The sequence below is a fragment of the Colossoma macropomum genome, unplaced genomic scaffold, assembly GCF_904425465.1.
Source record: "Colossoma macropomum unplaced genomic scaffold, Colossoma_macropomum, whole genome shotgun sequence".
NCBI classification, from domain to species: Eukaryota; Metazoa; Chordata; class Actinopteri; order Characiformes; family Serrasalmidae; genus Colossoma; species Colossoma macropomum.
Window position 1 is genome coordinate 13,495,501 of NW_023494785.1, and position 22,964 is coordinate 13,518,464.

The following is a 22,964-nucleotide window of genomic DNA, read 5'->3' on the forward strand; positions in this document are numbered from 1 at the left end:
CCGCCGCCGCTGTCTGTCTGTCTGGCTGCCGGCGGGTGTGTGTGGGTGAGTGAGTGAGTGAGTGCGAGTGCGAGTGTGAGTGTGTGTACGTGCTGCCTGCTCCAGCTCCTTTCCGCTCGCCCCCGCTTGTCGTTCAATGTAGCGAAGATCATGACAGGCATCGCTGCCGCCTCCTTCTTCTCCAACACTTGCCGGTTCGGAGGCTGCGGGCTGCACTTCGAGTCCCTGGCCGAACTCATCGTGCACATCGAGGATAATCACATCGGTAGGTGCCTGTTAAACCCTCCTCCGCCGCTCTCTCTCCGGCTATGGCCGCCCTACTGCTCATGCAGGGAGCGCTCCGCTCCGGCCGGGCTGCTGCTCTTCCTCCTCCTCCTGCGTCTCAGTTGCAGCAGCAGCGCTGTTGCTAGGTGTGGTGTCGACGGTTCCGGGGCTTCATTTCACGCCGGTTTATCGTGGTTCCTCCGTTTCTTTGCCGTGAGATCCTAATGTCCTAATGTAACTCCGGTTTTACTGCACCGTTACTCCCCGCCGCTGGTTTGGCTGTAACTTATGCGCTACGCTGCATTAGCGCTATGCTAGGCCCGGGTTCGCACACTGCTGCTGCACAACAGCCGCTTACACTGCCACCTCCTCTGTTTCTCTGCAGTCAGACCGCTCAGAGCAGCTTTACCAGCGGTTATTACTCTAATTTAGACCATTAACATGCGCGCTGGTCGACGGTGAGATGTAATTTTATCGACCTCGAAAAGTTTAGGAAATAGCTATGTTAGCTGGCTAGGTATTAGCTCCCGTTAGCTCATATAGCGGTAGAGCAGCTGAGAGCTAGCTGGAAGTGAACGATCTCCATGATCAGTTATAAAGTGAGACTGACATGGTCATTACTTCACATCGAACTACTTTACTGTAAACAGTTAAGCCCCGCTAGAGAGTCAGCTCTGTTATTCAGAGGTTGTAGCCTGATTTAGTATGTTTGGTAAAAGACAACACACTTATTACTGGTGAAGATCACTGAGGTGATGATCGTTGGGAATCAGTAGAGGCCTTACGATACGATATTATCACGATACTTGAGCTGCTATACGGTTCTGTTACCATTTGTGATGTGCTAGGCAGTGTGATATATTTTGAAGATATTACGTTCAAATGCAAATCATGCCTCCAGGAGAAAACGTTCTCTGATGAGAGACAGAATTGTCAAGCAGACAAATCAGCCTTCAGAAAAGTCCTCTCTGCATTCACATGTTAAGTCGATGTTCGTACACAGAGTTATTTACAAAGACTGTTATTAAGCACGTTTACATGCACTTAATGATCTGATAACTGCAGAAAATCAGATTGTCAGTAATCTGATCAATGCGTTTACATGCACTTGAGTAATCAGGTAATGGGAGTCTCCGGCTTTACATGAGTCGGGCAGTAATCGAATTTCTGGTTTGCAGCCGGCTAATACACTCACAGAAGAAGACGTGGCGTAAACGTAATGTAAAATTAAAATTTCATGCCGTGGCTTTTTTTAAAAAAAAAACATTGCGCATGAACATTACAATAAAATATGAACATACATCATTTAAAAGATGAAGAATATTTAAATCCTTTATTTAATCAAGCACGTAGTTTGTCTCGGCGTCGCTGCAAAAGTGTTTTGCTTATTTCCAGTGTCCGGTCTGTTTTCTCACATGCGCAGACTCAGGAATCCAAAAGAAATCTGAGTAAGAGTTTACATGCACTTATAAATCTGATTAGTGAGCTAAAATCCAGCTCTCTTTATCAGATTTGTTAATCAGATTTCTTGACCTATGCTGTTTACATGACCGTACATGACCATAATCAGTTAACTGCAGAAATCTGATTATGATCGGATTATTGAGTGCATGTAAATGCACTCATTGTTTTAGCAGTAGTGTTTTTGATCACTGCCTGGAGTTTTGGTATCCTGTTTTTTCTACCAGTTGGCTTAATACATGTAAAATATTAATAATTAATACATTCAAAGTATTAAAGTATTCACTACAGCCCTTCTTGGCTGCCTTGTCAGAGCTGGCATTTAAAGTAAAGGCATGCAGACTTAATTCTTCACTGAATACATAACAGTTGTTACAATTTCTGGTTTGTGTATGGTTGGGCCTTGAGAAGAACTGGCCCTTTCTCTTGCTGAGTTTCTGCTACATCCTCTCCCAGTTCCTTACTTGCATTGTTTGTTTGATTGCAGTGCAGGTGGTTAAGCTGTTGGAGCTTTTGTAAGCGGTTCAATGTTTACTAGGGTTGATAAGGCCAGAGTCTCTCCCTGGAGCTGTGTAAAGGCTGAATTATACTGTTTCTCTTTATGGACAGGGTCACATTGGGGTCATGCTGCCAGCATCATCTGTCTGATCTAGAATAGCAGATGCCCAGAGTCATAAAGCTACAGCTAGAGCTGTACACTAGCTGTACACTAGAGCTTGGCACACTTACAGCGGTGTTATCTTATGTAAAGAGGTGTTAGTGTGAGAGTGAGTATACAGTATACCATGGGTCATCAGTCTTAACTGCAAAGGGCCGGTATGGCTGCAGGTTGTCATTTCAGCCAAGCAGAAGTGTGTTAGTTGGAATGAAAACTTGCAGCCACAGTGGGCTATTGGAAATATGATTGGTGACCTTTGCACTATACTAAACCAACTAGTTATGAATTTGCAGTAATATCAGATGAATATGGAGTATTCAAATGAACAATCAAATTATCATTATAGTACAAGGTTTTTATGCAAACAAGGAGCCAGAAGGTTCCCAGAGAAGACAGAGGAATGATTCCAACAGTAGTAAAAATGCAGATGCAGTCAACTCAAGGATAATTCAAATAATTGAAGTTTATCCTTTAATTAAGTTTCTATAGATGTAGGCTATTTAAACCTTTGCGTGGGGCTGTGGGATCGCTGTGTTGTGTTGTGTGAGTACAGCATATTGTTGCTGTTGGAACAAAATCTTAGATCTCCAAAAAGTAACTTAATTAAACAAGGAAAAGACATTGTATGTTGTGTACAATTAAAGTCAATGTTATAAAACTTTAAGTCGTTTTGGGCCATTTCTTTTGGTCTGTTCATCATGGAATTTTAACATAGTGCTAACAGCAGCTGGCGTTTTTAATTTATGTAAATGTAAATGGAGGGTTTATGCTGACAGCAGCAATATTAAAAACACATTGCAGAACACTATTTAAAAATGGGCATTTTATGATGCATTATTTTGACAAAGTGGTCTGATCATTTGAATGGCTTGTTTCATTAAGACACCCACAGAACACATAATAGAGTGATTTGTTATAGGCCTTAGTAGGCCTGTCAAAATGATTATATAATCACCTTATTTAAGTTATTTGGGATGATCAGTTGTTTGAGCTGAATCTAATAATCATCCACAGTTGTGAGATTTCACAATCACATTATGTTGCAACTAACAATTTGTATGTAAAATGAAGTGTATGCTGGCAGAATTCAGTTTTTTTTTTGCTTGTATTTTCACTCTCTTGAACAACATGTAGCTTTGCTTAACTTTACACAGCATTGATTTGACAGTACAACCACTGTTAGCTACTAAGTAAATGTAACTAACAAGTAAGGTGGCTAATCAGCAAATTTGACCACTTCTAGATTTTAATACTTACCAACAATTAACAAGAAAAGACAACTGAACCTTTAATCACAATTGTTTATATGAGAATGACTAGTTTCATGATTGTGACAGCCTTAGGCCTCATTTGCATGTTGCACACTTCTCTAGTATCAGTATTGCAAAGACCAGTTTTGTGGTAATGGGTACCAATTATGCATTACATTTTGAAGCTGTGCCATTGTGTTTCTTTGTCGTGCCTTACCACTTTTCCAAGTAGTGGCAGATCACTGTTTCACCTCATCATCACTCTTAACTTCAGTATTTCATTATCACTGAGTTCATGCTGTGTGGATTTGATATGTGAGCTGTAGGCTCTGATTCTTTAATCTCTGCTGCAGTAATGTGACTACCAGGCTGTCAGCCTCCTGGAGAGTTTGAACTGATGAGTGAATGTGAAGGGCTTTGTAATGAGAAACCCACCTGCAGGAAGGAGCCCACCTCTTTTCGGGCTGATTGGCATATTCCTCAGCCAGTCAGAATGGGCTTAGCCAGAGGGAGGCAGCTGGAGGGCTTCTGCTGTTTCTCATCTCAGTCATCCATCTTAGCTTGAAGCGTTTACTCTTGGTCAGGCACTCTCTAAACACAGACTGGAATTTTCTGCAGTGCTTCATTACAGTTTTGCAACTTCCTGTGTTGCACACTAGAGCATGGGTTCCTACTCTAGAGGCTGTGACCTCATGATGTGTGTTACTTTACTAAATTGCGGGGGCACTTAATTTACAAATTCGGTTATGAAAGAAATTATTACTGAATTTTGCAAATATGTATAAAATGTGTAATTCACATAATCATATAATTTAAAAGACAAACTTCTTGTTTGATTGAAGTGTAGTGACTTTTGCTGCCTGTAAAACATCTAATTTTTGTCACCGTGCACCAGCAGGTTGAGAAAAAAAATAGTATCAACAACTAATAATGTTTCTCCTCCCACTCTCACCCCTACTTATCATCAGGAGAGAATGCTCAGCTATCCCAGAGATTCTTTGTGATACCTTCTTCTTACCTATCTTCTTGATACCTATCTTCTTCAGTAAAAAAGGACGATTTTCTCTGTCTGTGTTCTTCCTCCACAAGTTGCTCAACAGCATCAAGTGGGTCACATGCCAAATACAGAGCTAAAAAAAAAACTAAAAAACAAATCAGCACTGAAATAGGACTGTAGTAGTTGTTGCATAATTGGCTGATCGCAATTATTTTAGCTGATCACAGTGATTATTCCACAGTTTTAAGCTTTTGCAATCATAAGTTTGCTTGCAACATACAGAATGTTAATGTGAGTGTGTTGAGTTGAGGCGAGGGCATGTAAATGAAACACAGCAGAGAACACGTTTAATTAAGTTACGTTATGTGTCTGGCGAAAAGTTAGAAAGTTCTAACTTGTGACAGTTGCTGTAACACATTTAAAGGACAGCACTGAGTAATGTTTGTTTTTTAGACCTTCAGCTGTGCCAGTCTTCAGTTGAAGCTAGTAAGTATCAACAGTTGGGGAGCAAGATGGCTAATCGGCCAATTTGGCCACTGAAGCCTTGTACTTTAAGTGTTGCATATGATGAACAAGAAAGACAATTAAATTTCTAATTACAGTTTAATTTAATTTGCCATCTCTATGGCAGTTAATCATCAGCTAAAATTACAGGCCTCTAAATCTCAGGCCTACACAAATTACAAGCCTATACAGGAAATACAAAACATTTTTGTGTGGATTAAAAATGTGAGGAAGTTTGGGACAGTTGAAAAGTTGTCCACTGTGGTTGTTAGTTTACTCAAACAGTACATGCTAATAGTAGTGAATCATAAATCTGAATTTAACAGTAGATACAGGGTGGTCCACAGGTTTGGGGTCTCTGAGAAGTTTTGTCCTTGTAAGACTGTTCACCTAAAAAGTTGAACTTTCTACTAGTGTCTGGGTTTTGTTACAGTGTGTCCCTGCATTGCTTAATATGCTGCTGTCAGTTGTATGCAGAAGACGCATTTGCAGGATTTTTGCTTGCCTCATGTCAAAGGGAATGTGTACTTTTGTGGGCTTCAGCACTCCAGGTCTCAGCAACAGATTGCAAAGCCATGAGTCATGTGTAGATGTGGTCTTTTAAAGAGATGCTGGCCATCTGCTGCTGTTGTTTTAAGCTGAAGGCCCCAGTACCCTTTCAGTGAAGAGTGATGTAGCACAGCAGTCAGTATTTATTTTAGCAGAACTGTTATCTTACCCCAAATGTGCATCAGCATTATAGCTGATGCTGTTAATGCATTCTAATGCTGTTAAGCTTTGTCCCAAAAATGAAAATGAAATTAAGTTAAAGATTTGTTAGTTACTAACAAGCAGTAGGCAAACAACCAGCACCTGAAGCTGGTGAGTCAATTGCATTGATTGTAGAATGATATAATTGGTGTAATCAATTATAAATCATGTAGTTAACATAATACACAATTATATACAATATAAAGTTGTGCATTTGAAGTATGCACATGTTTTGGTAAAAGTACAATTTTCAGGCTACTTTCAAACATAAACATCTTCTTTGTGTATTTTCCTTAACAGTGTAAACAGTTTTTCCAGTCACGTGTTTGATCTGTGTTATTTTAAAAATAATTCTTAATTGTCCCAAAATGATGTAATCAAATTGAGTCATAATGAAATGTGTTATTTTAAATGTAGAATTTCCTACAGAATCATAATCAGTTTGGATCTCACTGTGGTCAGTGGTTTACACCCCTAGTGTAGGGTCATGGTAATGGGTCTGCACTCCTTTAGATTCAGTTGCGCTGACGCATTTGTGGCCAACAGAGGGGGATACTTACTTACGTTTAGGCCCATGCTGCTCCTGCCCCGTCGCTGAGTGTAACTGGAAATGTCTTTTACACCTTTATTCAGAAAACAGCTGTTTGGAATATTTGGAATTTTGTAGAGGGAAACAAAAAAAATAGAAGCTTGGCTTTGGCTCTGTGGTTACAAAAATAGGCCTGTCCAGATAAACAGAAATCATATTTACACTTTTTATTGATTACCTGACTGATCTGTGTTTGCCATAGTAGTAATACTTAATTGCTGTTTCTGTTCTGGAGAGAAATTGAAGTCAAAATGTCCATCTCTTTTAAGATGCACTTAAAAAGAAAGGTCTGTCTCCAACATGTTGGACATAAAAGACATTATTTATAACATTTAAATGGGATTAGGCTACTGATGCTCTGCTTTCAGCCCTGCCTTTACCATTAGCTCATTAAATAATTTCAGTTTGAGTCAGCCTTAGAGTGCTCTGCATTGTAAGGCACATTCTGTATGTATTTTAAAAATATATTTTAGGCCAAAACCTGATCTCAACATTATTGTAAAACAGTGTCTCAGGCATCAGGCAACATATTTGCAATCATTTGATGAAATGCCTTCCTGTGTTGTAAGCTTTTAGAGGCATTAAACACTTATGACATCTGGTTCCTATCACCACCACTGTGATCAATTCTGACTCAGCACATTTCTCTTGATCAAAGCATTTCACATCAGACCACTCTGAGTGACTTTGTTTACATTTTAATGATTTAATTTTGTAGAAATTTTGAAAGATTGGTGGGATTCCTCTTTAATGTGACAGTTCTCTGTGATATGTTTGTTAGATGTGACAGAAGCTTAAGGCTGTCTTCCTTTCTTCCTGTCACTCTCTCTCTTTGGGTTCTTCCTAGTTGCCTGTTAGTTGTGCTCTGTCTCCTAGATGAGGTGGCTCGTATGGGTCAGAGGTGTGAGTTAAAGGAGCGATCGGTCTTATTGGTCAGTAACGACGTAATTAGTGGGCCCTGGAGTGGAAAAAAAAATTCTCCTGGAACCACTCCTTCCTCCCGCCTCACTCCTAGTGAAGTGCGAAATCTGGCACGCCCTGCATAGCACCAGGGAAGCCTAATTACAGAGAGCGATGGCAGATTCTGGCCTCTCTTCCTCTCTCCTCATCTGGGGACCTGCTGCTAAAACACATTCTCTGCTTTAATTAGTACCAGGCTAAACAAGGCCCACATTCTAGCAGTGAGCTACTCTCAGCTCAGGTGCAGTGGGGGTGCAGGACCAGTAGGTGATGCTGCCTCACTTTCAAAGCCGTCTTGGACCTTCCACTGTTTCTTTGTGTGCTGTGGCAGTGATGCTGACAGGCCTCATTACATACAGCAAACAAGCTCATTAAATTTTTAGGCTGTAATATTTTATTGACGCGTAATTTAATACAATATATTTTGGAAAGAATTTCATTTTAGTGGTTTCCGAAACAAAACTCTGGAATGGTAGTTGAATGAACCAAAAGGCAAATTGGAGAAATAACCGTAAATGCATAGACGTGCTCACGTTTAGACTTGCTCTCTGTGTGTGAATCATATTCATCTGCAGGAGTGAGGGTGAAACAGGGTTAGAAACCAGGAGTGACTCAATGTCATCCAGCTGCTCTAAGAGTTGGGTATTTTTGATGGCTTGCCTTCGGTGTTCGCCCTCAAAGGCATTTTAGATTAAAGCATTACAGTGTGATTCAATGTGTAGATGTTGAAGTGACTGGAGTCAGGAATTGCCAAAAGAGCTCTCGGTCTCAGAGCTAACTAAGAAAGAGTAAATCAGTTCTGTACATTTTAGTGCCTCTGACGTTGGAGCCATATAATGCAATAATTCACAATCAGGGCTTTAATGGACCATAAAATGTTTTTTGGATAAGAACACTAAGTCTAACTGGCCAATGTCTTATCAGCTTTTCAGTCCTGATGAGACGTCTGTTAGTTCAGAGATCTTATGGGGCGTTTGCTCCATGTATCAGATAATGCTATATTTTGCATTAATACAGCTTGACCCTAGTCTTAATTTCTGGATCTGGCACAGATTTGCAGTGCAACTGAGTGGAGTTATGTCTGTAAAAATCACAAAGTGGTCACTTTAAATTACAATGGGGGCTTAACTTACCTAGCTAAATAACAGCTACACTCACCTAGCGTTTAGCTTCTGTCTCTGTTCTCTCAGGAAGCTTGTACAGGTGTCTGTTGTCAATTATTGTACTAAAATTCCAGCAGATTATAATTTTTAAAAAGTGGTGATGGCAAAATCAAGCATTTCCAGCAAAATCAGGCAGGTGGTTTGTAGCATGGGTAAAATGTACAAAGAAAGATGAATTTGCGTTCAAGATAAATTTAAGCCTTTACTGTCCAGCTTTTTGCGTTAGATAATGTCTAAGGGTACAAAAACACAGTGATGCATTGTGAACATAAGCAGTGAAGGTACCAATTCAACTGCATTGAATTTTTTACAATTGATTTTACTCCATTATAATGACATTCATTAAATATGTGTTCATTCTGAAATAAAAAAAATTGAAATATGCTTTCTCAAAATCAGCTTTTCAGTCTCACTGGCAGCTTTTCAATATCAATAGTCAATCAAAACCTTTGTTGAGGAATGTAAAGTTTATTATACTTTCTTGTCAGTTTTCCATTTCTGTGTTAATGTGACCTCCAGTCATGCTTGTGTGTTGAGTGTTTAATTGAATTGAGGCATGATGAAATCTGAGACGTCATGATGCTTTGAACCCTTTTTAAAATTGTAATTGCATTTTAATTCTATTGTTATGAGATGATATTTGATTCATTAATGATGATTCAGCATTATCACATTCCAGGAGGGCCACAGCACTACAGAGTTCAGAGTCATTTTATTCTGTTTATGCAGCCCTTGTGAAATACTTGATGAGTTAAGTGAGGGATGTTAAATCAGGATAAGCACTAAACCGTGACATGCTTTGGTCGTCCAGGACTGGAATCTGACACCTCTGTTCTAGACAGAAAGGCTCAAGTGTTCTAAATGTTCCCCACATCCACAAAATAAAAGGACTTTTTAGCTTGATGGTGCAGGTGATACTGTTGTCTAGAAACTGAGCCTTTGAAACAAAAACCCCAAATATAAATTATGTTAGAGTTTTTTGTGAGCCAATTTTGTTTATCATGTGCTGACACTGATAAAAGCAGTGTTTGAGCTGCTTACTGAGGATATAGAATTTGAAACATGCTCACTTGCCAGATCACTGACCATAAAAGTTGTTGTGACCAAAAAAGGTTTTTAAGATACTAGACAAAAATATGCTTTTTTCTGACATGTTAAAACTGTGCTAGCAACTTGTTCAGTGTTCCTAGGATCCCTATAGCATTTTATGCCATTTACTATGAAAACAATAAGCCTCATTCACTGGTATTGTCCAATGTTTTTTCCTAAATTTGTTTTTGAGAAAGGTCCTAAGAAAAAGTCCACGTCAGATCCATGACGTCTTCTTAAGCTGCAGAATTGTTCACACCTTTGTGCTCTTGAGTGTGTGTAGATTCTGTTCTTACCTAAGAATATATCCCGAATAAGAAAATATTGGTGAATGTCAGAATCTGTGAGTTTTAAGAAGTAATTTCTTCTTAAGAACGGTTGGTCCCTTGATGTTTTTCTTTATTTTCTTTTAGTTTTTAAATTAAGTTTCATTCAAAAGTACATACAAATGCCAGCATAAATATAGTGATACAATACAAAGAAGTAGTAATAAGTGTGTGTGTGTATGTATGTATGTATGTATGTGTGTATGTATGTGTATGTGTCTATGTATGTGTGTGTGGGGCAGAGATGTGCTGCTCTCACACTATGCTCTGATAGCTTGCTTTGTCCAAACTGTATCTTCAGTCCTTTGGGACAAAGAGCCTTTTTCAGCCTCTGTGCACTGAGGGCTCATTTTGGGCACCTGGAATGCATCCCCAAAATCTCTGCGGAAATAATAAATTTGAGGAGCAGTTACTGGTGCTCCCAGAGTTGCACCTGGTGGAGCTAATTACTGCTACCCCATGTCCCCCCTTGTCTGGTTACTTCAGCTTCAGTCCACTCCAGCTCTGGTTCTCAGTCAGCGTCAGCTAATGACTGGAAGGCCTTGGATTACCTCTGCTGGTCAGAGTGGGTGGTTTCCTCTTATTTAGGTGCTGGTAGGCCTACTCTACTGAAGTGGTTTGAGTGAGTCTGTTTATTTGATGTTTGCAGTAATGTATCATAGTGATACACTGCATAAATGTGTTTTGCAGCGGTTGTGAATAATTCAGACTTTCGCAAACTTAGTCCACTTGGTCTGACTCCATGCCAGTTTTGAACGTCTGGTTTCTGAATAATCATAAGCCCTTTTTCCCACACACAGGCCTTGCTGTAAACATGTCACCCTGACAAGGGCCATATGAAGACATGAGGACATGGAAGGATTCTGAGAGAGATTGTGTTAGAAGAGAGAGAGAAAAACAGTTTGAGGAACATGAAGAGTAAGGCCAGACCCATATAAAGTTGGTCGATATTGAGGTCAGACAGACTTAAAAGTCTGAAAAAAAGGTACAATTCCTGTCAGTAATGAACCAATAATTAGTGGTTCATCTTCTATTATAATGTCACAATCCTCAACATTTTTGATTCTTTTTGAAACCTTGTGCTCAAGGCAGAAGTTTCAAAACCACTTAAAGTGCATAATATCTTTAGAATTATTTTCATTTTTACGCCTCTATAACTCTACACACATCAAACTTTTGACAGGGTCATCACTTTCACATGGTCAATATAAGTGTGTAATGTCTGACCAAGCTGTCAGTTTGCATGGCAGATATAAAAAAGGTCTAGATATCGAAAAGAGGTCATATGGAAGACCCAGGTTTTGAAGTTTTGATCAGATTGGATCAGTTGCTTCATTTGGCTTGAAAGGTTCAAATGATTTTTGTTAGCATCACTAAATGAACCTCGAATGTGAAATAAATGTCAAAAACCCTTCACTTTTGAAAAGTTTGCATTTTTTTTTATTGCTCACTTGCCAGTCTCTATCAAAGCAATACAGGCTGAAGTGGTTAATTTGAACTAGGGGTGGGCAATATGATATTTTATTGTAATCGTGATAAGTTACGTCACAATTAGCTCTTCTGTGTATAACATAGAGATCATCAGTATTTGTAGAACAGCTGCACGTTTCATTACAAAGAGGGCATAAATATGCCTCGTTACTTGGATTTAGTGCAACAAAGTATGTGAAATGTTAAATAATCAGTGTACTCATAGTTTTTCACAGTATTTGGCACTACTGCGTTTTTTTTTGTTTCAACTTATAAAGAAGAATTAAGTATCATGATATTCTTGCTTTATCATCCACCCCTAATTTGAACGCAAAACATAACCATGATTAAAATTACAAACAACAAATTACAAACATGTAAAATACCTAACGTTTAGCACCAGGATAACAATAATAATACTACCTTTTTTAACACAAGAAAAATATAAGGTAATTAACAGGAATCAAAAGAATTATAAGATGCCCCAAGATGAGGTGAGTATAGTTACATTTAACACAAGGCCCTCGGCTGTCCTAGTGAGTGCATCAGACACGTGTTTATACTGTGATAGTTGGTCTTCTCTTTATAACAGTATTGGTTCTCATCTCGTTGGTGTCGTTATGACGTGTAAGAACACCATTTTGAAAATGAAACTAGTTGCAGCCAAACAAGACCAGACAAGATTTTTTGTTTTCTCACTTTCTCCTTTGTGCGATGTTTTCTGCTGGAAGAAACATACTTTTCTCTGTCTGTCATTGTCACTCATTCACTCTGTTCCTTCCACCTACAGCTAATTTCCCCCTTACCCTAAATGTAGTCAGTCAGCCAAGACATGTTTGATGTCTAAAATTGGGTTCACTAGTTTTTCACTGGAGCTACAAGGCTAATGCAATGCAGTGTGAGAAAGCAGTCCAGGTGTATAAGATTTGGACTGGTAACTAGCGCCACCAAGGCAATGAATTTTGTGGCCAAAATTATAGAAACATGCTCATATAAAATGTAGTTGTAATTAGAAAACATACTTCAGTACCAAAAAGCAGTTAGATGTTGCATTAAAAAAGGAAATTTTGCTTTACATTAATAAAACCATTTCCTTCATGTTAGCTATAGTGGTGGTTTATATATTGTGATGATTTGATGCAGTTAGTTCAGTGTCCAAACAGGCACTGCGTCCAAGTGGTTTTGTTATTAATGGTGGAAAATTTGTGAATATCTGGTGGTTTATTAAAAGAGAAGAAACACAGAAATTATTCTCATAGGAAAGTGGCCGGTCATGCCACAGGCTTTGCATGTTTACTGGCCAAAATGTAAAATATCCCCGGAGCACCAGGCAGTAGATGAAAAGATTCAAATCGAGGTTTACTTAACAACACCATGTACTTACAGGCTGGTGTGTTGATTTAGCCATGTAGTTTACATGATGCTAACTTGCTAGTTATAAGCTACTATTACTTGTTAGCTACACTCTTCTAATAGCTCCAGTACAGAACTCAAGCGTCGCCAATTAGATTGTTGGCTGAAACATTGCTTTATGGAGCAAAATATGTGAGTCTGTGTTAAAGTGAGAAAGCGAGAGAAAAGGGGAAGAGACCACCGTGGTGGACCACCTGTCTGTATGCTGGACCACCTCTCTCCTGTGCTGGGTCTGGCTGTAGGCCCCTGATTGGCAGCTGGCCCTGGGGGAGTCCTGCAGGGCCTCCGGACGCTGGCGTGTGATTTACAGAGTGCGCGGGGGATTGATCCACTGCTAATTGCGTGGCTGTTGAGCAAAAGTCTGTGTGTGTGTGTCTGTCAATGTATGCACTGGCTTTTTTTGTAGCTCTAATCGTTTGTGCTTGTTAGAGTGCAGGAGGACTGGGGATTTTCCCCCTCTGCGTCTGGGGTCTCTCATACACCCAGACATACCACCCTCTGTTCTTCAGCAGAAGAATAATGCTGATCTTAATGCCTTTGTGTATGTGTGTGTGTGGTACCGAAAAGTGTCAGATCTCTCTAATGAAACACTTCAGTAGGAGTGCACGTAGATTTGAACAGCACACAATGCTGCCTGTTAGGGCTGTAAAGCTCTGACCTCACAACGATTTGATTCAGTTGTGATTCTATAGGAAACAATTTAGTACATAATGTCAAATATCATTAGAAATTCTTTTATTATTTTGGTGCAATTCAGATAGGGCAGCATGATGTTGACATAAAATAAAGCTGTTGAAAATTGCAACACCTATATGAGCGACACGTTATAATTAAAATAATGTGTCTTTGAGTGGCTGTGAAACAAGTATAGACTTCGATGTTGTGCAAAGTACAAAATAAAAATGAAATATTAACTACCATGAAATTTGCAATTACATTTTTGTGCACTGTAGGGCTGTTAGAAAAACAATGTTTTTCTATATACAAATATATGTATTTATTCATACATATATATATTTTTTTCTTTGTACATAGGCCTACAAAAATGCTAAAAATATATTTAAATCCTTAGAATGGTCCTTATTGTTTGCAGTGACAGTAGGCCTTGCTCAAAAATAGAAATGACTTTTTACATTTGAAAATAGCTTGAGAATTTTATTTTGGCCCATTCTGGCCAATTAGCCCATTCTTTACTGAACTTTACTGTATGGTATGTATTATATTAATCACTTCTAACCTTCCGAAGTTGAATTGCCACCTTTAGATTGCTGCGTCATGATCCTTAAGTGCATTTTTATCCCCCTGCTACCTGGGCCAGACAGAAACTCCAGTGGTATGAGTGACTGTCCCGCCTACAGGCGCAATGTAAAGAGCACTCTGCTGTTTGGCAGCGGTTGCCCAGGCGACTACCAGGTGGTAGCGTCTGCATGCCTGCGTAATTATGAGGTGCCGGAGAGTGTGTGATGCCACGCTGGCCAGAATTGCGCTGCAGATACACACAAACACACATGCACACTCTCGCTCTCTCTCCAGGGGTGTTGTGTGGTTTGTGGAGAACTGAGACAAATATGGTTTAGTTTAAACAGGGCAGAAAGAAATGTGTTTATTCACAGCAGAAGCATAAAGAGAGGCATTGAGATGCATCGTGGGGTGCGTGCATGTGAGAGTGTGTCTAGGTGAAGGCAAAGCCTCATTAGATGAAGTCCTTTTTGTGCAGCGTTTGTGTTAATGGTGTTGGAGAATGCCCGGAGAGGTGGGCATCTGAAAGTGATTACCCTGGCAGGGCAGAGAGAATGTGGGCAAAGCTGAGCAGAAGGAGGACGTGAGGCTTCTCTGGAGGCTTCTGTAATGAAAACTTTTCCAAATAGGCTATATATGTATGCACATTTCACTGATATGAGTCTCCAATGAGGCTCACAAAGCAAGATTTCTCAATTAGATAACTGACTTACAGGAGCACTGCTAGGCTGGTGATATCGAGTGCAATACAAGCACCTATTGCGGACTGAGGATATGGTTATGGGGTTGAGGGATGCGAGGTCGCTTTCAAATAAATATGTAAATAAGTAAATTCCAGCACAGTTGGTTATGTGTTAGCATTACTTGTCATGCCTGATGAAACAGAAGAAAATAAATGCGCAATAAACATAATTTTTCATATAGTTTAATAAATTGCATGTTTACAATCTTGAAATCGCTTCTACTTTTTTATTTTTATAGCATAACCGTGTAAAGTAGCCTAAAGGCTACTAGTACTGTAGCTATGCGTTGTCTTTTTCATTTTTAATAACTGATGTAATCATAGCATAATAATCTTTAAAGCCCTTGTTATTGTCTTGTGACTGAAACCGTTCAGTGCAGTGAAGGCTGCTGCACAGCTTTATCATTTTAACAAACATGACCACGGGTAAGAAAAAAAGATGTATCTCACCCTGTTACCGAACTCCTAAAGCCAGACAACATATGGGAGCTGATTCAGGATACGGACTAATGTTATACATTAAAAGAAAACTCATCAAAATGGATTGGGAAACAAATATTATCACTCTTTCACATCTTAAAGTGTGTTTTTAGACATTTAAATCGCCTAACTTGATTGATAGTCTGTCCATCTAAAGTCTAATAGTGGTGGGTGATACAGCAAAATGTGATACTTCTAGACATTTTCTCGATACGCAAGTCACAGTATTTAGTTTGATTAGTTGGAACAGATAAAATAAGAACCAGTCGTGCCACATGTAATAAAATACTGAACTATGCTAGTAAAATACTGGACAGTACCATTCTAAATTCAATTAAACAGCTGTAGTTATACTCTCTTTGTCATGAAACATGCAGTTGATCAGGGTTTAAGAGCTCACAATGTGCACGATGTACTGAGAAATAACGTCACAGTATGCTTTTTTCACGATAACAGTAAACATTGTCATTTTGCCATTGTGGTAATCAGTTGTGCACTACAGCTGCAGCATAAAGGGATTATGTTGAATAACACCCTGAGTATTCATTTTACACATAGACTTAAACAAGTCCCAAAGAACAGCAGGTAAGGTACATTCCTATTGGACAGACTGAGAGACTACATTCAGCTAACTTTGTAAAATGCTCCCCAGACCAACTGATGAATCTTTTAACTTTGTTCACACTAGGGGGCAGTAGATGCATGCAGCCCAGCACAGCACACTCCATACAGCTCCAGCACATTTCATTCAAAGGACACATTTAAAAGCATCTTCCTCCACAGCTCTGATCCTGGATCAGTGCTGCGCTCTCTGTGTGATGTGTGAGGAGGCTGGACTGATTCCAGGCTAGCATTCCTAAGTATCTCTTACTCACACCAAGTCAGTGGGGTTAGATATCTAAAAGGGAACAGCATTTGGCTCCTGGAAGCAGAGACTGCCCATGAAGAGCTGCACTACAGTGTAATAGACCAGATGGCTGGAACACACTGCATAAGGCAGAAAGAGTGTGTCTAATGTGGTCTAACGTGAACCCAAGTGACTAACTGTTTTTCGCAGTTAAGTTGAAATGAAACCAAAATGCTTGGAAAGACCAACCTTGTTACTCCACTTTCCACATATTTAGTCAGGACCTCTGACTAATTCCACTGTTAATTTACATTTAATGACAAAAACTTCATTAATAGAGGTAATTGCCATCTGGGAGTGATTGTGGATTGGTGAGTGGCGGGAATTCTCTGTAGTTTTAGAGAACCACAGAGACAGTGAAATGAGTAATAGTTTCACTTTATATTCACTCTGGGGATGGTACACATTAGGGGTGTGAACTTTAAGCTTTGCCACAGAAAGAATTTGATTTGTACAGCGACGATTCAGTATTTGAAGATACTTGAAATGTACATACGAGACAATGTAAAACAAAAACATGTATATTGGTGTTATTGAAAAGTGGAAGCGTTCAGGAACCACAGCAACTCAGCCATGAAGTGTCAGACCTCGTAAAAAGTTACACAGCGGGGTCGCAGAATGCTGAGGCGCGTAGTGCAAAAGTCACCAATGCTCTGGTGACTCAATAACTGCAGAGTTCCAAACCTCCTCTGGCTTTAACATCAGCACAATGTCATGATTTGTCATGATCTTTCCATCTCCGAGCAGCTGCATGTGAACCTTACATCACCAAGCACAATGCCGAGCGTCGGATGGAGTGGTGTGAAGCACAAGGCCACTGGGCTCTGGAGCAGTGGAAATGTATTCTGTGGATCGATGAATCACACTTCTCTGTCTGGCAGTCTGATGGACGAGTTTGGGTTTGGCGAATGCCAGAAGAACATTACCTGCCTGACTGCATTGTGCCAACCATAAAGTTTGCTGGAGGAGCAATAAAGCTACAGGGTTGTTTTTCAGGGGTTGGCCTAGACCCCTTAGTTCCAGTGAAGGGAAATCTTAATGCTTCAGCAGACCAAGACACTTTGGACAGTTGTATGCTTCCAACTTTGTGGGAACAGTTTGGGGAAGGCCCTTTTCTGTCCCAGCATGACTGAGCCCCTGTGCACAAAGTAAGGTCCATAAAGTCATGGCTGGGTGAGTTTGGTGTGGAAGAACTTGACTGGCCTGCACAGAGCCCTGACCTCAACCCCATCAAACACCTTTGGGATGAACTAGAACGGAAATTGTGATCCATCCAGCATCAGTGTCTGACCTTACATTGATGAATGGGCACAAATTCTCACAGAAACACTCAAATCTTGTTGAAGGCTTCCCAGAACAGGGTTATAGCTGCAAAGGGGGACCAACCCCATATTCATGCCTATGGATTTAGAATGTCATTAAAGCTCCTGTAGGTGTAATGTATGTGTCCCAGTACTTTTGTCCATGTAGTGTGTGTGTGTGTGTGTGTGTGTGTGTGTGTATATGTATATATATATATATTATATATATATATATATATATATATATGCGTTGATGTAGACTGAATGAGTGGCCTTCAGAGATGATGCATCAGCATCAGCTCATAGCATGTACTCGGAACAAGAACCATAAAAATGTTGAAGATGTTTCTAGACAGTGGGCTTCTTATACTCTGTCTTTTGCACTATTTTGTTTAATTTCTGAAGGTGATGTTCATTGTGGTTAGGCATTCAGATTTGCAGCTCTGCTCATCTTAGAAATTGTAAGTCAGAGCACAGAATTAAGGGCTGCTAATACAATGCTGTTTCATATTTTACCAGTCAGTGACTCTCTTTCTCTTTCTCTCTCTCTCTCTCTCTCTCTCTCTCTCTCTCTCTCTCTCTCTCTCTCTCTCTCTCTCTCTCTCACCACCTCAGACACAGACCCTCGTGTGCTGGAGAAACAGGAGCTGCAGCAGCCCACATATGTTGCCCTCAGCTACATCAACAGGTGACACACATCACCACACACAAAATCAACATGATGTACGATACTGTGCAAAAAATAATTAATTTCCAGTCATTAAGTACAAGTTATTCATTTTTCAGAAGATATTTCTGAGGAGATTACAATGAGATAATCCATTTGCATAAACACTGGGAAAGTCAAAGAAAAATAAGTGGAAAAACAGGAGTTTCTGAAAAAGGAGTTCAAAAAACTACTGAAAGATACAAAGAAAATGGAAACTTTCTTCTTTGAGGACAAGGATAAAATGGATCTCCGCTTCAGATCTTAAAAAATCCACATGTTTATGTCCATGCTTTAGAAAAGACGCATGTAATTTTTAAAATAATTAAAGAGGAAGCTATTTTGGTCGTGGAGGTTAAGATTAGGGTTAGACAAACAAGGTTTTAAGAAGTCTTCATATATATAGGTATTAACATAAATGTAATACATATAAGACACATATACTTGTATATGGTGCTGTCGGAGACCACTCTTTATTTTATTTCCAGTCAAAACAAGAGACAGGAGAAAATCAAGCTGCACTCTTGCTTTAGATGTAAAAAAGTCCACAAGTATATCTGTCTGTCCTCCCACTGTGAGAAGACAACTCAACACTATGAGATGAAACTTCTTTTATTTTGGATCAGACATTAGATTGTGTTTATAATCTATGCTGCTATACTTCATGTAGTGTCTTCTTCTAGAGCTGTTTGATTCCAGAAATTTTGGGCTCAACTCTTATTACACACTATTTTCTTGTTTCCAAAAATCAAGACTTAATCCGCTTTCACACATGCACTTTTATGTGAAAGTTTAATGGTAATTAAACGGTAATTAAGCATGAACACATAAATGATGTCTTGAATGTGGCTAGAAAAAGAAGAATGTTTCTGTGACGTTTTTACTTTTACAGTGTTGAGTTTTCAGGTTTCATTTGTGAAAGTTTCCAAAGAATTGTATGTTGTATACGATTCCTGTTGCATACCACAGGAAAATCAGCAAATTCTGCCGCTTGAGCATGCGTGAATACAACACAGTGTGACCAGCAAAGCAGAATGTACCTGTGAGGTTTTTGATTTTACCACAAAGGAACAAATCACCTGTAAACCACTTTTGGTTACAAATTTCACATTTAGTTTTGAAATTTGTCAATATATTACAGCCAGTGTACTGCTGCGTATGTTGTGGAAGGATTCTTTTTTTTCAGATACGCTCTGACAAAACATCTCACACTCAATGACACTGTTTACACCTGGCCACATGTAACTAGTATGGATTGTATCTGATAACATTTAGCCACGTTCATTTACAATTGGCAGTCAAATGCGTCTCCAGGTAGTGGGACTGGAATCTGATTAGTGTGTGGGACGGAATATGCAAATCCACTCATTACACGGCAGCCAGTTACCCATTGTTTATCCGTGCTGCCTCTTTTTCTGCAGTTTGCTTTGCACAGTAGCGTCTGTCCATATTGCTTTTAAGCATTTCATTTCGTCCTGTCCCCAAACTTGTGCGTCCCCCATGATCTTCCTCACACAGATCACAGACACAGATCACGTGCCCAGTGATGTACTGCAGGGGATGGAGTTTTGGTTGTACTGGGAGGGGTTTTGGTTGTCGATTGTGTTTTGGAGAGCGTTTATACTGCTATGACGTGGGTCAAACGTGGGCCCACCTCCTGAGTGATTGGATTTGTATCTGTTTTACATGTGTTTTGGGGGTGTTTACACTTGGATTTTTATCTGGCTCTGCCTTATCCAGATATAATCCTGATACACATGAAGCGAAGTGACCAGGTGTAAATGGGGTCAGTGTGTGCCTGGGTGCAGTCATGAACCTTACGGTGTGGAATTGAGTTCATAGTCTACTCTTGATTCCCAAATGCCTGAAATCAGAGAATTGGCTCCTTGGGATCAACTCGCTGCCATGCCTTTTTCATATTTCACTGTGATTTTTAGCTTTCATCATTTTTATTTTTAATTACTTTTGCCAAGTGCATGTTCATGCTGAAAATGGCCTGTGTTGCTTTTTCATGTTTATAGTAATATACAGCAGTGGTCTCCAGCATTGGTCCTGGAGAGCTACCTTCCTGCAGAATCTAGTTCCAACCACAATTTGCCGCATCTGCTCCAGCTAATTAACCCCTTCTAATGTCCCTGATTGGCTAGATCAGATGTATTAGAGTGAGGGGTTTGGCTTACTGGACACACCGGTTGGAACTAAATTCTGCAGGAAGGTAGCTCTTCAGGCCCAGGGTTGGAGACCACTTGCCATGCATGGTAGTGTTTTAGATTTCCCTGAACGGCTCCAGTCTCTTTATGGCTCTTTTAGTGACTCCAAACTAGCATTGAAGACTACATATGCGCCTCAGACTGCATTGGCGTGTGTTATGACATTCTGTGTGGAGTGCGGTTTCTGCATGAATCCTCTGGGCTGGGAGCTTATGTAACAAAGAGGAGTCGCTTCTGTCTGTACTTGATGTGGTTTCAGACTGTAATCTGTTAATTCCACACCAGTCTTAATAATGTCTGTGCAAACCTTTTATTTTTATGACATATATTTATTAAAGCATTTACAGTGTAACAAAACAGCTTGTGCTGAAGGGTGCCATTTGACATTGGAGAGACCACAACAGATTAACTGATTTGGAACTGTTGCATACATTTTCATTAAATAAGAATTTCTCATCATTCTCTTAATCCTTCTTTCTGTCTCTGTCTTTCTGTCTAGGTTCATGACTGATGCAGCGAGGAGAGAGCATGAGTCTTTGAAGAAGAAAGTCCAGCCGAAGCTGTCCCTCTCTCTGACAGGCAGCCTATCACGAAACAATGTGTCCACGCCCCCCCGACACAACAGCGGCAACCTCACTCCACCCGTGACCCCGCCCATCACGCCCTCTTCCTCATTCAGGAGCAGTACTCCTACAGGTACACACTTCACATACACATTGGTTATTGCAACAGCACACACCTGTCTTCATGATTGTATTACGGTGTTTTTTTCCCTTGTATGTCGATCAAGTTAAATCCATTGCTCGGCTCTCCAGGACAGCCAACCGTTCAGTTTTCAAGTTATTCGCTATTGGAACTGACTGAAAATAGCAAAATTATCAATCTCTGATTTGTGCATCTACTCTTGCTTTGCTGAAACCATGGCTATGTTTTCCCATGGTCCTCACTGGTGCGTCATTTCTTCTCTTTCCACCACAATTAGAAGTTTTCAGGGCATTTTATTTGTGTGGGTTTGGAGCGCAACCCAAATAGTCTCCTAGTTGCTGGCATCATACTGTTACTGCGCATTAACCCATAACCCTTCAAGGGAAGCTCAGATTCTTTTCCTTAAAAGTACAATGGCAGTCTGTCCTGGGGGATTAGAAGCTATGATAATGACAAAGCAATGAAGGTCTGCGAGAAAGATAATAATACCCATTTTTTTTTGCATAGCTGGAGACCCATAGGAAATATAGTGCTTTGGCTGTGTGCACCCTACAGGTAGTGAGTACGATGAGGAGGAAGCAGACTATGAGGAGTCAGACAGTGATGAGTCCTGGACCACCGAAAGTGCCATTAGCTCTGAGTCCATCCTAAGCTCCATGTGCATGAATGGAGGCGACGAGAAACCCTTTGCCTGCCCCGTTCCTGGCTGCAAAAAGAGATACAAGGTAAAGAGCTGATGCAGACATGCTGTGGGTCTGAGGCCTGTAAGTGATATTGGGAAAGGGAATGACTATCAGTAATTTAGACAATAGCAACAGACCAAAACCATCTGTTAGGGAGCATATTCTGAAAACAGTAATGCTGCAGACTGAGACGCAGCAGGGGGATTTTTTGAAGCTATTGATAGAGTAGACTCGAGGCTGATGAAAGCTCTGAGAACAGACTCCTGTGAGGCATTTTTGAGTGGGAACGCTTTTGCATGCGAGTAAATGTAAATACGGCCATGCAGTCCACTTAAAGGGCTGCACGGTTTTATGGGTTTTTCCGCTGGCATCTGGCGCGCGCTGCCGCGATGAATTATGTACAGCTTGAGTGAACCGTATTCATTAGGAGGCACAGGAAGTGGCTGGTGACAGTCACAAGCGAGACTTTCCATGTTCAGATAGGCCGTTAGATGTGGATTTAATTTAGACTGGGCTGCTTCCCCCCATACCTGGTCTTGCCTCCAGTTGGGTGACAAGTTAGCAAGTTTAATAAAGTATTGAGCTCAATCTGTTCTCCTGTATATGTATTTAGAAATTAATGTTGTGCTCAGTGTAGCCTAAAAATTATCTCAGAATATGTGCTTTGAGGTTAAATCTAGTATGATGGTCTGTAACTCTATTAATCATCTAGTAGAGCTTGACAGTCAGTACACTGTAAGGATGATTTAGTTTTGTAGTATATTTCCATGTCTGTGGAATCAGGTCAAAATTAATTTATTCCTTTTCGTTAAATTATAACTTTAGAAAAATTATTTAATGTTTTAAATAACTATGACGTATAGAAGCCACAACACAAATGATAAGAAGAGCAATTCTGTCCTTTCAACAAAAATCAAACCACCTTGGGAGCCACAACATTTAATGTCCAGTATGTCTCAGTATGTGTTAATGTCGTAGTATAGACTAAACAATATAAACGAAAACGCAGATTTACTCTGCTGTGCTTTAAGCTTTAGCTATAGCCGCTTTCCTCCCATCTCCGCCAGAAAACTTTTCCTCAGAAGTTGATCAGTTAA

At 40.0% G+C, this 22,964-nt stretch overlaps 1 protein-coding gene across 1 annotated transcript in view; it reads left to right on the top strand.

Moving 5' to 3' along the window:
• Positions 1-22,964, top strand: part of jazf1b (JAZF zinc finger 1b) — a 27,225-nt gene continuing 4,261 nt past the window's right edge. The window contains exons 1-4 of the mRNA XM_036583010.1: positions 1-265; positions 18,179-18,251; positions 20,979-21,175; positions 21,740-21,909. Of these exons, the coding sequence (XP_036438903.1) occupies positions 151-265; positions 18,179-18,251; positions 20,979-21,175; positions 21,740-21,909 (555 nt within the window). The 5' untranslated portion in view covers positions 1-150. The remainder of the gene's footprint in view (positions 266-18,178; positions 18,252-20,978; positions 21,176-21,739; positions 21,910-22,964) is intronic.